We start from the raw sequence: 13,062 nt of genomic DNA on the forward strand, positions 1-13,062 counted from the left end.
CTCTCCAACAAACTTTCTAAAGGATGGCGCTACATAGTAGGGCCAATACGGCGTAAATCCTGCACTATAAACCCAAGAGAAAATATTTCAAAGATAAACAGACTTTAGCACCTCAGGTCATTTAGAACTTCAGTTCTAAATGAAGAGTCAGATGAGTCAGCAACGATCATATTCCAGCTCTAAAATTCATTCATGGTGGCGCATGCAGGTAATCCTAGCACTCAGGAGGCTGAAGCAGAGGATTGCTATGAGTTCAGGACCAGCCTACGCTACACTGTAATTCAAGGCCTTCCTGGGCTATATAGCAAGACCCTGTATTCAAAACAAAACAAAACAAAACACTGCCTGAGATTACAGGAGGAAGGAAAATCATGTAAATACAGGTACATAAATCCCTAAAGTCCTCCCAAATTTTGTAAATCACAAAGGTTGAAAAGAGCTAGTTTTGTGGATTATGGAATCTGTTTAGGAAATAATACAAATAAGCACAATTCAGAAAGTATGTCTTTTTTACGGTGACCACTTAACTGTTTGCCCAGGGTTTCCCCAATTTTACTTAATCTTGGGCAAACCAGACAACTGCTGACCATATTATGTGTATGTGGTGCTACAGTCCACATGTGTGTGTCCTCTCTGACATTGACGTTGAAACTTAAACCTCCCTGAATAGTTAGGGGTACGGTCTTTGGAAGGTGACAAGCCCAACAGAGCACTGCACTTAGGAATGAAGTGGCACTTGGGAGGGGACCAGCTAGGTCACTCTACCTTTCTGTTCTTTCCACCATGTGAGCGCACAGCCTGTGTTCCCTTGGGAGAATACAGCATGCAAGGAACCACTTAGAAGCAGAGACAGGCCCTCACTGGACAGTGAACCTGTTAGCAACCCCATCTTGGGACTTCCCAGACTACAGAACCGTGCAATGAAATTTCTATCATTTAGAAATTATACAGTCTAAGGTACTGTACTTTATTATAGCAGCACAAAGACAATAGTAAGTACATTAATTATGTTAGGTTAGTCTATGCTGCAGTAACAAAACAGAGCAGGAATTTTAGTTGCTTATGTGGAAGACCCATCTCTCCCTTACGTTATGCGTTTAACCTGGAGAACTGGATGGCAAGGAGCTTGCTCTACACAGTCACTCAGCTATCCAGCCTAACAGTGGTTCTGTCATGAAAATGAATGTTCCTTGTCTACAACAGACACACACAACAAAGCAGGGGAAAAACAACAGGCAAAAGGCATCTTGGCTCATAAAGGCCATAGTCTATGAACCACTTCTGTTCATATTTCATTGTTAGGACTAGTAGCATGGCTCCAGCTAAAAGCAACTTTCTACAGGCCCAGAAAAGAAACAGACATGGATGTTAGTCATTACTATCACAAGTGTCTACCATTCTAGAGCACCAAAGCTTGAGTGGAAAAAAAAGTCAGGAGTAAGCCTGGAGCCTGGTTTTAAAGAACAAGTCGGTAGGGGCTAGGGATTTAGCTCAGCAGCATAAACACTTGCCTTGCAAGTGCATGGTCGTGAGTTCGATCCCCGGTACCAATTAAAAAAAAAAGAACAGGGGCTGGGGATTTAGCTCAGCGGCATAAGCACCTGCCTTGCAAGTAGGCGGTCATGAGTTCAATCCCCGGTACCGATAAAAATGAAAAAGACAAAAAAAAGAACAAGTCAATAATGAGCAAAACACATAAGTATTAAGAGCAGGTCTGGCTGAGACAGGCAATGTTAAGAAATACAGTCAGGGGGCTGGGGATTTAGCTCAGCGGCATAAGCACCTGCCTTGCAAGCAGGCAGTCGTGAGTTTGATCCCTGATACCGATAAAAACGAAAAAGAAAAAAAAAAAGAAATACAGTCAGGGGCAGGGCACGTTGTTCAGTGGCAGAGCACTTGTCTAACGTGCAAGACACTGGGTTTGAGCCCCAGGACTGAAAAACAAAATCCTTTCTAGTCAGATGTAGTAACAGGTATCTGAAATCCCAGCCCTCTGAGAGACTGAGGCAAGGAAAATTCCAAATTCAAATCCAGCCAAAGTAATTTACTAAAACCCCATCTCAAAATAAAAAGTAACACTGGCCAAGTGTGGTGGTACACACCTGTAATCCCAGCACTCAGGAGGCTGAGGCAGGAGAACTGCTGTGAGGACAGCCTGGGCTACAAAGTGAGTTCATGGCCAGCCTAAATTGAATGTGAAATCCTTGAAAAGACCCCCCCAAAAAATTTTTTTTAATTAAACAGGACTGGTGCCCAGTATGGTGGCACAGGCCTGTAAGACCCAGCACTTGGGAAGCTGAGACAGGACAACCGTTGAGCATTTGAGACCAGCGTGGGGTAGGATACAAAGTGAGCTCAAAGTCAGCCAGCCTAAACTACACATTAGACCTTGTCAGAAAAAGACCCCCACAAAGGGGCTGGGGATTTAGCTCAGTGGCATAAGCGCTTGCCTTGCAAGCAGGCAGTCGTGAGTTCGATCCCCAGTACTGATAAAAAGGAAAAGGACAAAAAAAAAAAAGACCCCCCCACAAAAATGCTAGGGATGTAACTTATTACAGAAGCTCTCTGGGTTCAAGTTCTAGTATTACCAAAAATAAAAACAAAGAAAAAAACACAACCAAACTGACAAAATCCAGTCTAGTTAGATATGGTGGCATACACTTGTAATCCCACCTTTTGGGAGACTGAGGCAGGAGGATTGCTGTGAGCTTAAGACCAGCTTGAGCTACATAGTAAGTTCAAGGGCAGCCTGTACTGCAGAGCAAGACTCTGCCTCAAAAAAAAATTTTTAAGTCATTTTTGATATAATTTTATTTAAGTAGTTTATTAAGTACCCACCTTAGGGTATTTAAGTTGATTCAGAAACTGGACATGTGGTCCAGTGGTACAGTACTTACCTACCATACACAAGGCTCTAGGTTTCCTTCCTACTACTACACATACAAAAAAAAAAGGATTTGACTTCCAAAAGTACAACACGCTCAAGAGTTGTACTTTTAAATAAATAATTGTACTATTTATAAAATAGTACAACTTTACTTATAAAATAAACATTGTACAATTATACAATAATTATACAATTGTACTGCTAAATAAATATTTAAGATGACATAACTTGTAATGAAGAAAACCAATTCTGCACTAATTCTGTCCTGTAAGCCTGGCGTGGAGTGACTGGGGGACGCCTCAGAGAAAAGCACCTGGCTGGCATGCACAAGGCCCTGGGTTCCATTCCCATTACCCAAAGAAAACAAGATGGATACACACAACTGCCTAATACAAAGAACTGTGCTAACATCTCTGTTCTGTTTTGTTTGATTTGATTTGCTTGGTCAGTTTGTTTTTTCAGTGCTGAGGACTGAACCCAGGGCCTTATATATGCCAAGCCTAGCAAGCACTCTACCAGTGAGCATTGTCCCAAGCCTCTAAAATTTCTGAGTCTAACAGACATACGAAATGACTGTATAAACTAATTACCACTGAAATAAAGTCAATTAAAGAACCTTAATTTTAGGGTGTTAGATTTAGCTCAGCAGCACAAGTACCTACCTGGCAAGCATGAGGTTGTGAATTCAACCTGTTACCCGCCCCCCAAAAAAAGACCCATACTTTTTAAAGTTTAACAATAATTATGTATTGTATAGAATGCCACTACATTTATCATCTCAGCTACCTGAGAGACTAAGCCAGCCTGGGCAACTTAGGGAAATCCTGTATCAAAATAAAGAGGGCTGGGGATGTAGCTCAGTTGCAGAGAACTTACTAAATGTGCACAAGGCCCCGAATTCAATCCTTAGCTCCCCTTAAACTTATGATCCTCCCTGCCTCAGCCTCTCAAGCACTGGGATTATAGACTTGCAAAATTATACAATTCTAACTTTAAGAGTAAAATCTCTTACTCTTAAGAGTAAAAGACAGATCAGCTTCTATTTATTTGCATGCTCAAAAACTAAATAAACTTATCAATATTAGCTGTCTTATAACTGTAGATATAAATCACAAAGAAACCAACACTTCTACATTTGAAGCCTCATTAGAACTGATGTAACCACCGGAATCCAAAGACAATACCTTGAGATAAGGGAAACTGTTGCTCTTGCAGCTTCTCCTGAGAAAGGAGTCCCAAGTAGCTGAGAACCACATACTTGGTTTCATAGTGAAATCCTAGAGGCACTGTAGTAGAAGACGCCATTGACTTGACTGGCAGAGTTTCCCAGAGGTCTACTTATAGATGTGTCAGACCTAAAAACAGAAGAGTTTCTTCAGTTCATCACATGACAGTACATTTTCCCACTGATTCCAATTATTCAACTGAGTAACAACATAACTGTGTCTCAGAATTTTCTTTCTGATGATCTTTCAAAATGTGAACTATTTAACTTGCATGTAAGTGGCAATTTATTTATTTACTTTTTAGTTTTTGAGACAAGGTACCATTGGGTAGCCCAGGCTGACCTCAAACTCCATGTGTAGCTCAGGCAGGCCCGACACTTGTGATTCTCCTGTCACATCCTCCCAAGAGCTAGGATTACAGGCATGTGCCACCATGCCCAGGGAAAATGGCAATTTATATACCCAGATTTCACATCAAAAGCAAACTCTTTTTTTCTTCCTGGTTTGTTTTCACCTATGTGGCAAACACACACAGTGACATCCTTCACGTCCACCCTAGTGTATGTTCTGTTCTTTTAGTAATAAAGAAAAATTTAGCGAGACCCAAAGCCATGTAGGTAGAGACTACAGGTCACAGTCTTCCTCACAGCTCAGTGTCCTCTAAGATCAGCCTGACCCAGAGAGCTGTGAGACGTTACAAGTGAAATTTGTGAGCCCTACACCATAGATGTTCCTCCTTCCTCCTCTTGAATGTGCATGTGGCCCTGACCCTGGTTTGACATTCAAGGGGCACCACAACAGAGGAGGCCAAAGCAACCAGACACAACCTGGGTCCTTGAGTGGACCATACACTCTGGGACTTTACTTACACTGCTTTAATCTGCATCTCTTCACTAGGCATCCTAATTACATCTAATGAACCCCATAACTCTCACTGTTTCTGATGGACCTGGGGAGCTGTTTTATCTACCATATACTTTAATAACTTTCACATAAATTTTTTATGTGCCATTAAGCTTTTCAAATAACTGTGGTTTCTATTTTATTTACTATATTTTATAATTATTTTAAAACAGGGGATGGATATATAGTGCAGGCTGGTACTTAACTCACTATGTAGACCACGCTGGTCTCAAATTCATGATTCTCTTGCCTCAGCCTCCTGCATGCATCACTGCAACTGGCTAACTTTAGTTTCTTAAAAAAGAAACTCCTTTAAGACTTCAGCAGAGGGGCTGGGGATTTAGCTCAGCGGCATAAGCACCTGCCTTGCAAGCAGGCGGTCGTGAGTTCGATCCCCGGTACCGATAAAAAGGAAAAAGACCAAAAAAAGAAAAACAAAGCAAAACAAAAGACTTCAGCAGGGCCAGGGTTTTAACTCAGTGGCACAAGTGCCTGCCTTGTAAGTGGGTAGTCGAGTTTGATCCTCGGTACCAAAAAAAAAAAAAAAAAAAAGACTTCAACAAATACATCATTTGAACCTTCTATATCCATGAATGATACACTCCGTGATCCTCAGGTGATGCCTAAAATCACTAAGAGTACCAAATTCTATGTACATTACATTTTACTTAATTGTATGTCTGTGTGGTACTTGATCCAAAGCCTTTACACTGAGCTACAGTCTCAGCCTTTAATTTTTTTATTTTGGGAGCTGGGGATTTAGCTCAGCGGCATAAGCTCCTGCCTTGCGAGCAGGCAGTTGTGAGTTCAATCCCTGGTACCGATAAAAAGGAAAAAGACAAAAAAAAAGTTAAAAAAAAATTTTTTTTATTTTGAAAAAGGGTCTTAGTAAGTTACTGAGTTACTGGTCCTCCTGTCTCAGCCTCCCAGATACTGGAGTGCCACCATGCCCCTCTTCCTTGTTTCACACGTACCAGTACCAAGCCCTAAAAACACTGTTTCTCTCTTGCCACAAATCTTAGCAACTTCAGTATATGTTATTTTCAGTCTTTCCTTAACCTGGAAACATTTACTTTTCCCTTATTAAAGGAGCTCTCTATGCTAACATCTTTGCTAACATCTCCTGCTCTTTGGAGCTATACTGAAGTAATGTAAGGTACCTTTAAATGAAAGCTATGCCATACCAAGACAGCGCATCTGAGAGAAAAGACAGCTGCCAAGTGGGCAGCAAATACTCCGCGGATACACTAGCCAAAAGGGTAACCATTCCTTGGGCTGCACATGCAAGACTTCAGCATGCTACTCAGAATGGTGTGCAATTTAAAACCTACTGTTTCAGTAGGTTTTAAATTTGCCTTCTGGACATGGTGGTACGCGCCTGTAATTTCCAGCCTTTGGGAGGCCGAGGCAGAATGATTTCAAATTCAAGCCCAGCCTGGGCAACTTGGTGAAACCCTTTTTCAAAGTAAAAAATAAAAGCACTAGCAATGGGAACAAGTTAGGCTCAATCCCCAGTACCATTTATTTATTTATTTGTCTTTTTTGAGTCAAGGTTTCACTATGCAGTTCAGCTGTCTTTGAGCTCATTTTGCATCCCAGGCTGGACTCGAATTCACAGCAATCCTCCTGCTCCCAAGTGCTGGGATTACACATTTAGTATTTTCAAACTGCAGCTGACAACTAAGAGAAATGTACTATGTTGGTGAATGGGAGAAAATGAAGAATTTGAAACTCATACCAGGAATGGTAGACACACTTGTATTCCCAGCACTCTAGCAGGCTGAAGCAGGAGGATTTTAAGCCTATCTGGGCAAGTGAGTGATTTATGAGACACTGTCTCAAACTAAAAAAGGAAAAAAATGGGCCAGAGTATAGCTCAGTATAAAGGTCCCAGGTTCAATCCCCAGGACTCCCCACCAAAACTGAAACACAAAGAATCTCTATATAAAGATCTGCTGAGAATGGCTACTATCTTTTTGGAAAAAAGTCCATAGCTGGGTGAGGTGGTACACACTTGTAGTTTCAACACTCAGAAAGCTGAGGCAGGAGAATCCCCATGAGTTAAAGGTCACATTGGGCTGCATAATGAGTTCAAAGCTGGCTTGAACTACACAGAAAGACCCCATTTCAAAAAAATGTATGTGTGTGTGTAAATTTTAAAAGTCCATCAGGCTGAGAGAGTCTAGTAGGTCACTTGCCTACAATGCACACCGTCTTGGGTTCAATTTCCATCACCAAGAAACAGTACATTCACAGTTGCTACTAGTATCACTATTTTCTTATACTACCAAAGGAATCTTGGTTCAATATTTAAATGTCCCTCTTGCTTCTATTTCAAGAGCAATTACTACTAGATTTTTAAAAAGACTCAATATGTAAAACAGCAGGACCTAGACCAACCCAGAAGTTGAACAGTTCTCATAAACATCAGAAAGGTATTTTAATGCACACTTGCTGTGGGACAGGCTTCCCAATTTGATCCCCATTTAATCCACACTCCCCAAGCGACTATACCTGTTGTAAGCTTATTGGTTTACCACAGTCTTGTCCCACGTCACACCCACTTTGTGATTTCCCACAGGATCAGTATTACCCAGGTGACTACCCTGGTAACCTTACAAAGGTAAGTTTTGTCCCACCTTGCACTTGCCTCACCTCATGGCTTTACTCAGTAAACACCCTTGAGAAGCAGAGTTGGTGGGAAACCCACTTTCCAGGCCCTCTTCTGTCCCTCTTAAACAGACGCTTCCTTTATCTCAATAAATTCTTCCTACTCTTAAAAGGAAAGAAAGAAAAAAAGATATTTGAAGATCACTGATACATACTCCAAAAAAGGGAAAATGTGTTATAGCTTGCATCAGAGGAACGAAAGTTGTATCAACCACATTCTTTAAATATTTTATCTTACTTTTTTGCTACTACTATTCAACATTGGGAGGATACTATTAAAATTTTATGTATAAGAAAAGTTTGGAAACTCAGCCAGGCATGGTGGCAAATGCCTCTAATCCAGCACTCTAGGAGGCTGAGGCAGAGGGATTGCAAGTTTCAGCCCAGTCTGAGCAAATTAGTGATTTAGGTGTTGTGTTGTGTTTTGTTTTGTTTAAAAAAAAAGGCTATTGTGGCTTTTCCTAAGATAGCCTATACTACTTCCTCCAGGGTGCTCATCTTTTGCTCTTTGTTTTTTGCTCTTTTACTTGGGCCAAACTCACTGTGCAGAACCAGTTTCTCCCTCATCCTTCACTTTTACTTTTTTCTTTGCAATTAAACTTTGCAATTGCAAAAGGTGGTGGGAGGAGGATGTTTTAAAGAAACAACAAAAAGGAAGCTCAGAAAGAGAAGTTTTCTAAAGTCGATCAGGTACCAGGCAGTGGCAGCACTGTAACAGACATCTGCCCTTGTGTTTTCTTTATTTTTTGCCTGTCTGCCATCTGAACCCAATTTCTTACTCTGGAGCAGTCCGGGCTCTATAATCCTTGGTTGGAAACAGAAATCCCTTGGCCTATGCTACAAAAACTGGGCCATCTTTTCTCCCATTTTTCTGTACAAACAAATATGTGACACCCGTACCTGCAATATAGGATCTGGAATCTGGAATGACTTAAAGATAATTCAGAATGGACAGTACACTTCAGCAAGGTCAGGACAATGGTCCAGCAGCAGTGTCCTAACTATCCTATTCCCATGGACTGACCCTTGCCAAGTCTACAGCTGTTTCTCCCAAGTATCCTGCCTGTTGCTCCAGGCTAATTTCCCAGCTTTCCCATTCATTTCCTGAGCTACCAAACATCCTTCCCATAAGTTACTTTTCTGCTTAGGAAAGACGAAATCCGGGAATGTGGCTCAGTAGTAGAGCACTTGTGTAGAATGTTAGAGGCCCTAGGTTTGAAGCACAGAAGCACCACTTTGGTAGGGAGCCATTAAAGCTGGAGACTAATCACATATGTGGGACTAAAGCAAACCAGTCCAGAAAAAACAGAACAAAACAAGCTATGTACACAAGTTGTTCTAGCACCAAGAAGACAAGGGGCCCAGGCCAGCCAGGCAAACCAGTTGCCAGGCAGTGGGGTTGAAACTGACAGTCTTCTCTGGAGGGTATAAATAAACATGCCTTGGGGCTGGGGATTTAGCTCAGTGGCATAAGCACCTGCCTTGCAAGCAGGTGGTCGTGAGTTCAATTCCCAGAAAAAAGAAAAAATAAATAAATAAATAATAAAATAAACATGCCGCACTGGTTGGGCAGTACCTTTCCTCCCATCAACTTTGTCTTGACCCCAGCTTTGTCTTGTATTTTTCTCATCCTTTCCCAGTCCTTGGCCCAAGAACCTCAGGAGCCACACTGGGTCACAGCATCACCTGAAAAGCAGGCAAGCTGAAACCAGTCTGTATTGTCTACAACCAGGAGGTAACTGACAAGAGCCAAGACTGGAACCCAATTTTCTTCAGTTTCTAAGGTCACTTCCCATCACCTACAACATAAAACTTTCATGTGAAGATTACTACTCTATAGTTTAGAAAACTAATTTTACAAAGTCACACATAGATTTTAGTGTATAGTTATATCTAGAAATTTAGAATAATACTTATTTTTCCCAGACAACGTCTTCTCATATAGACTAGGCTAGCTTTTTTTTTTCTTTTTCTTTTTCTTTTTTTTTTTCTCATGCTCTTGGGACTGTAAGTCTAGGCTAGCTTTGAACTCAGTAAATAGAATAAGCAGGTCTTTTAAACTCTTGATTGTCCTGTCTCAGCCTTCCGAGTGATGGGATTACAGGTGTGTACCACTATACCCTGCTTCTGAACATTGTGTTCATTCAACATGTATTCTATTTCCTGAATTATAGTACAAGGTACTTTGTAGGCATTAAACAAAAAGAGAACCACAAATTTAATAAGTAACGTACCTTAAACAATTTTCAAACAAGTTAGAAAAAAAAAAAAAACCCAAAAATACAGAGACAAATAGGAACACAGGTCAAGCAACACCTACAGTCCTAGACACTCAAGAGGCTGAGGCAGAAGGTTTGCTGGAGTTCAGTAGTTAGATAAAAGCCAGCTGGGCAACATAGTAGACCTTACTTCAAAAAAAAGAGAAAAACAGCAATAAGTGATATGATACAACCCAGTACTCATGAGAGGAGGAAAACCTAAGAGAGAAAGCCAACAAATCCATCTGGGAAAGAAAAAAAGAAAGTAGAAATCACAAAAGACTTTATAAAGTCTGAGCCAACCATGGAACATGAGGTAGTCATTAAATAAACCAACTAGGGGACAGAAACAGATGCATTTCAGATATAAAAATCAAGACATTAGAACAAAGGCTTTTTGAAACAATTACACAAAAATTAAAAAATTTGCCATGGGTAGATCATAAAATATAAATAGGTCTACTAACTCAGCAAAAGTAAGCACCAGTTAACATTCAGTGTGCCTTGTTATCTGACAAGATTTTAGTCTGATTTGTGTGTCATTTTAAAACAGGGCTTTGCCATCTAGTTTAGGCTGGCCTTGAGTTCACATCAATCCTCCTGCCTCTGCCTCCCAGGTGCTGAGATTACAGACATGTGCTAGTCTGAATTTTATCCAATAGAGCAGAAATTATTTTAACCATGTATATAAATAGCATTTGTGGACATCTTTTTAAAACTGTTCCCAAATTCTGAGTGCATACACATTTTTTCCAAAGAGAAAAACTGTTTCTTTCACAAGATACTCTACCTAGATCATAAGCTAAAACTGATTAAAAACTACTACAGATGGGAGGCTGAGGCAGGAGGATCTCAAATTTCAGCTCAGCCTGAGTAACTGAACAACTTTTTGTCTCAAAAGAAGTTAAAAAACGGGCTGAGGTTATAACTCAGTATGAAGTCTTGGCTTCAATTCCCTGTATTAAAAAGAAAAAGACAAATAGAACTCCTACTGTAGAACACAATAAAGAACACTGAAGGTTTTAACAGGAATATTGATACAGTATATTTTACAAAACCATCATCCTAAAAGGGGCTAGAAGAGAGAACAGAGTCTGGAGAAATGTTAGAGGAGCCATTTTAAAAATCTAAACAAAAGATGTATATAAAAATCTAAACAAAAGATGTATATAAAGTCACAAACTCTTGCTAGTACACTAGCAAGAATGGTGGGTGGACAGGAAAAGGGTTAAGAGTTTAGAGATTAACACAATGAGAGCAATTCAGCAGCTGAAGAAAAGGTGGTACCTTTCCTCTATCTCAAAGCAGTTAAGGTTGGAAGAGCTGGTTGCACAGAAGACATCAAATTCACTTCATGGTGTACTTAATTTAAAGCACTCTTGTGGCACCCAGGTAGAAATATACAAGCAGTGACAGACACAGGTCTTAGACTCAGAAGAGGTCTGATTGGAATTATAAAACAAGCCAAAATTACTTATGAGTAAATGGTCAGCAGTGATTTCCAATAGGAAGGAAGAGTCAAAACAGCAGTGAGAGTTTCAAAAGTACGTTCATAAGTAAATAAACAAATTAGGTATGGTGACTCCGCCTCTAACCTGAGCATTTTGGAGGCTGAGGCAAGATTACTATATATTACTATAAAAAAAAAACAGAGGCCAGCCTAGACCACATAGTCAGTTCAAGGCCAGGCTGAACTACAAAGCGAGACTCTAGTTTAAAAAATAAATAAATAAAAGCTGGTTTTGAAGATAACAATACACAATGTATCAACCATTATTATTCTCCTATTGTTTTATTTTGAAATTCTATAGTCGTTCTTATTCTTTTTCTATTTTATTTTTTTGTTTGTCGTTTTGCTTTTTATCGGTACCGGGGATCGAACTCACGACTGCCTGCTTGCAAGGCAGGCGCTTATGCCGCTGAGCTAAATCCCCAGCTTCTATTTTATTTTTGGTACCAGGGATTGAACTCACAATCTCATGCTTTCCATTTTAAAATTTAAAAATAAATAAATATATAGCAACTGGGCGTGATGGGGCACACCTGTAATCCCAGCATTTGGAAAGCTGAGACAGAAAGATCACCCCAAGTTCAAGGCCAATCCAGGCTACATTAGTGAGTTCAAGCCTAGACCTACATAGCAAGACTATTTCAAAAACAAAACAAAATTAACTAATTAAATAAAAAGTATATTTAGTATTATGCTAGAAGAAAGTTTCTTGGTTTTCCTTTAAAAAAAAAAAAAGATAGTATATCTCAGGCTAGCCTGAAAAGCACTGAGTAGTCAGTCCTCTGGCCTTGAATTTACAGCAATCCTCAAACCTCAGTTTCTGAAGTGCTGGGATTACAGGTGTACACTGACACACCCAGCAAAATTCCTCTGCCCTTGTAATTCAAGCAACACAGAAGCCTTCTGATAAGATATATGGAGATAATATAAGATATATATACATTAAGCATTCAAATCTACAGCAGCAAATGCCAGCTGGGTATCCTCTAATCCAATTCAGTTCCCACATTATCTACCTAGAGACAGCATCAGACCCCACAAGACCCAAGGTAAGGCCCAAGACCGTCACCTCACCACAACTTGACCTTAAGACTTAAGTCACAGGCCCCACAAGTTATTTTACCTGTGCTTCAGGGTTCCCGCAATCCTTCTATGCACTTGATTTAATTTGTCTGAGTGGTTCACAGGTCTCAGGGAAACAATTACTTACTTTTACCAGTTTATTTTAAATGACCTTACAAACGGTACCAGATAAAGGAAATAAAGAGGTGAGGTATGTGGGAAGGGACACAGCACTTCCATGAGCTCTACAACTTCAGGTAGGTATCCAGCTCTCCAAATCCCGTCCTTCCGGTGTGCTGTGGAGACTTCTCAGCAGAGCATGACTAAAACAGGACGGCTATGCAGAAACGGACTGGATAAGAGCCGGCCTAATGCTAAGTAATGGCCACTCCCTCAGCGTCACCTTGGCTTCTCTGTGTAGCATCCCTTCTTCCTGTAGAACTAGGTAAGAATGGATCAGAGAATATCTTTATGGCTAGCTCCAAGACTGAAATGGAAAATTCAAATCTCTATAACCCTTCTGGGTGTGGGAGTTATAAACCAGGA

At 40.4% G+C, this 13,062-nt stretch overlaps 1 protein-coding gene across 12 annotated transcripts in view; it reads right to left on the bottom strand.

Moving 5' to 3' along the window:
* The window catches only part of Bcl2l13 (BCL2 like 13), a 72,759-nt gene that overhangs the window by 48,581 nt on the left and 11,116 nt on the right, over positions 1-13,062 (bottom strand). For 10 of the 12 annotated variants that reach the window (XR_010050662.1, XR_010050663.1, XR_010050661.1 and 7 more), the window contains one exon: positions 4,072-4,242. Coding sequence is in view for 8 of the 12 variants with exons in the window: in XM_063258644.1 (XP_063114714.1) it covers positions 4,072-4,192 (121 nt within the window). In the remaining 4 variants the exon portion in view is untranslated. Of the gene's footprint in view, positions 1-4,071; positions 4,243-7,671; positions 7,792-13,062 lie in introns of those variants that run through there. The other 2 variants (XM_013156323.3, XM_013156324.3) reach the window with 2 other exon arrangements.

Source organism: Cavia porcellus, unplaced genomic scaffold (assembly GCF_034190915.1).
Source record: "Cavia porcellus strain 051 isolate PalLab524CR breed Dunkin Hartley unplaced genomic scaffold, mCavPor4.1 scaffold_11, whole genome shotgun sequence".
In the NCBI taxonomy this organism is placed as follows: Eukaryota; Metazoa; Chordata; class Mammalia; order Rodentia; family Caviidae; genus Cavia; species Cavia porcellus.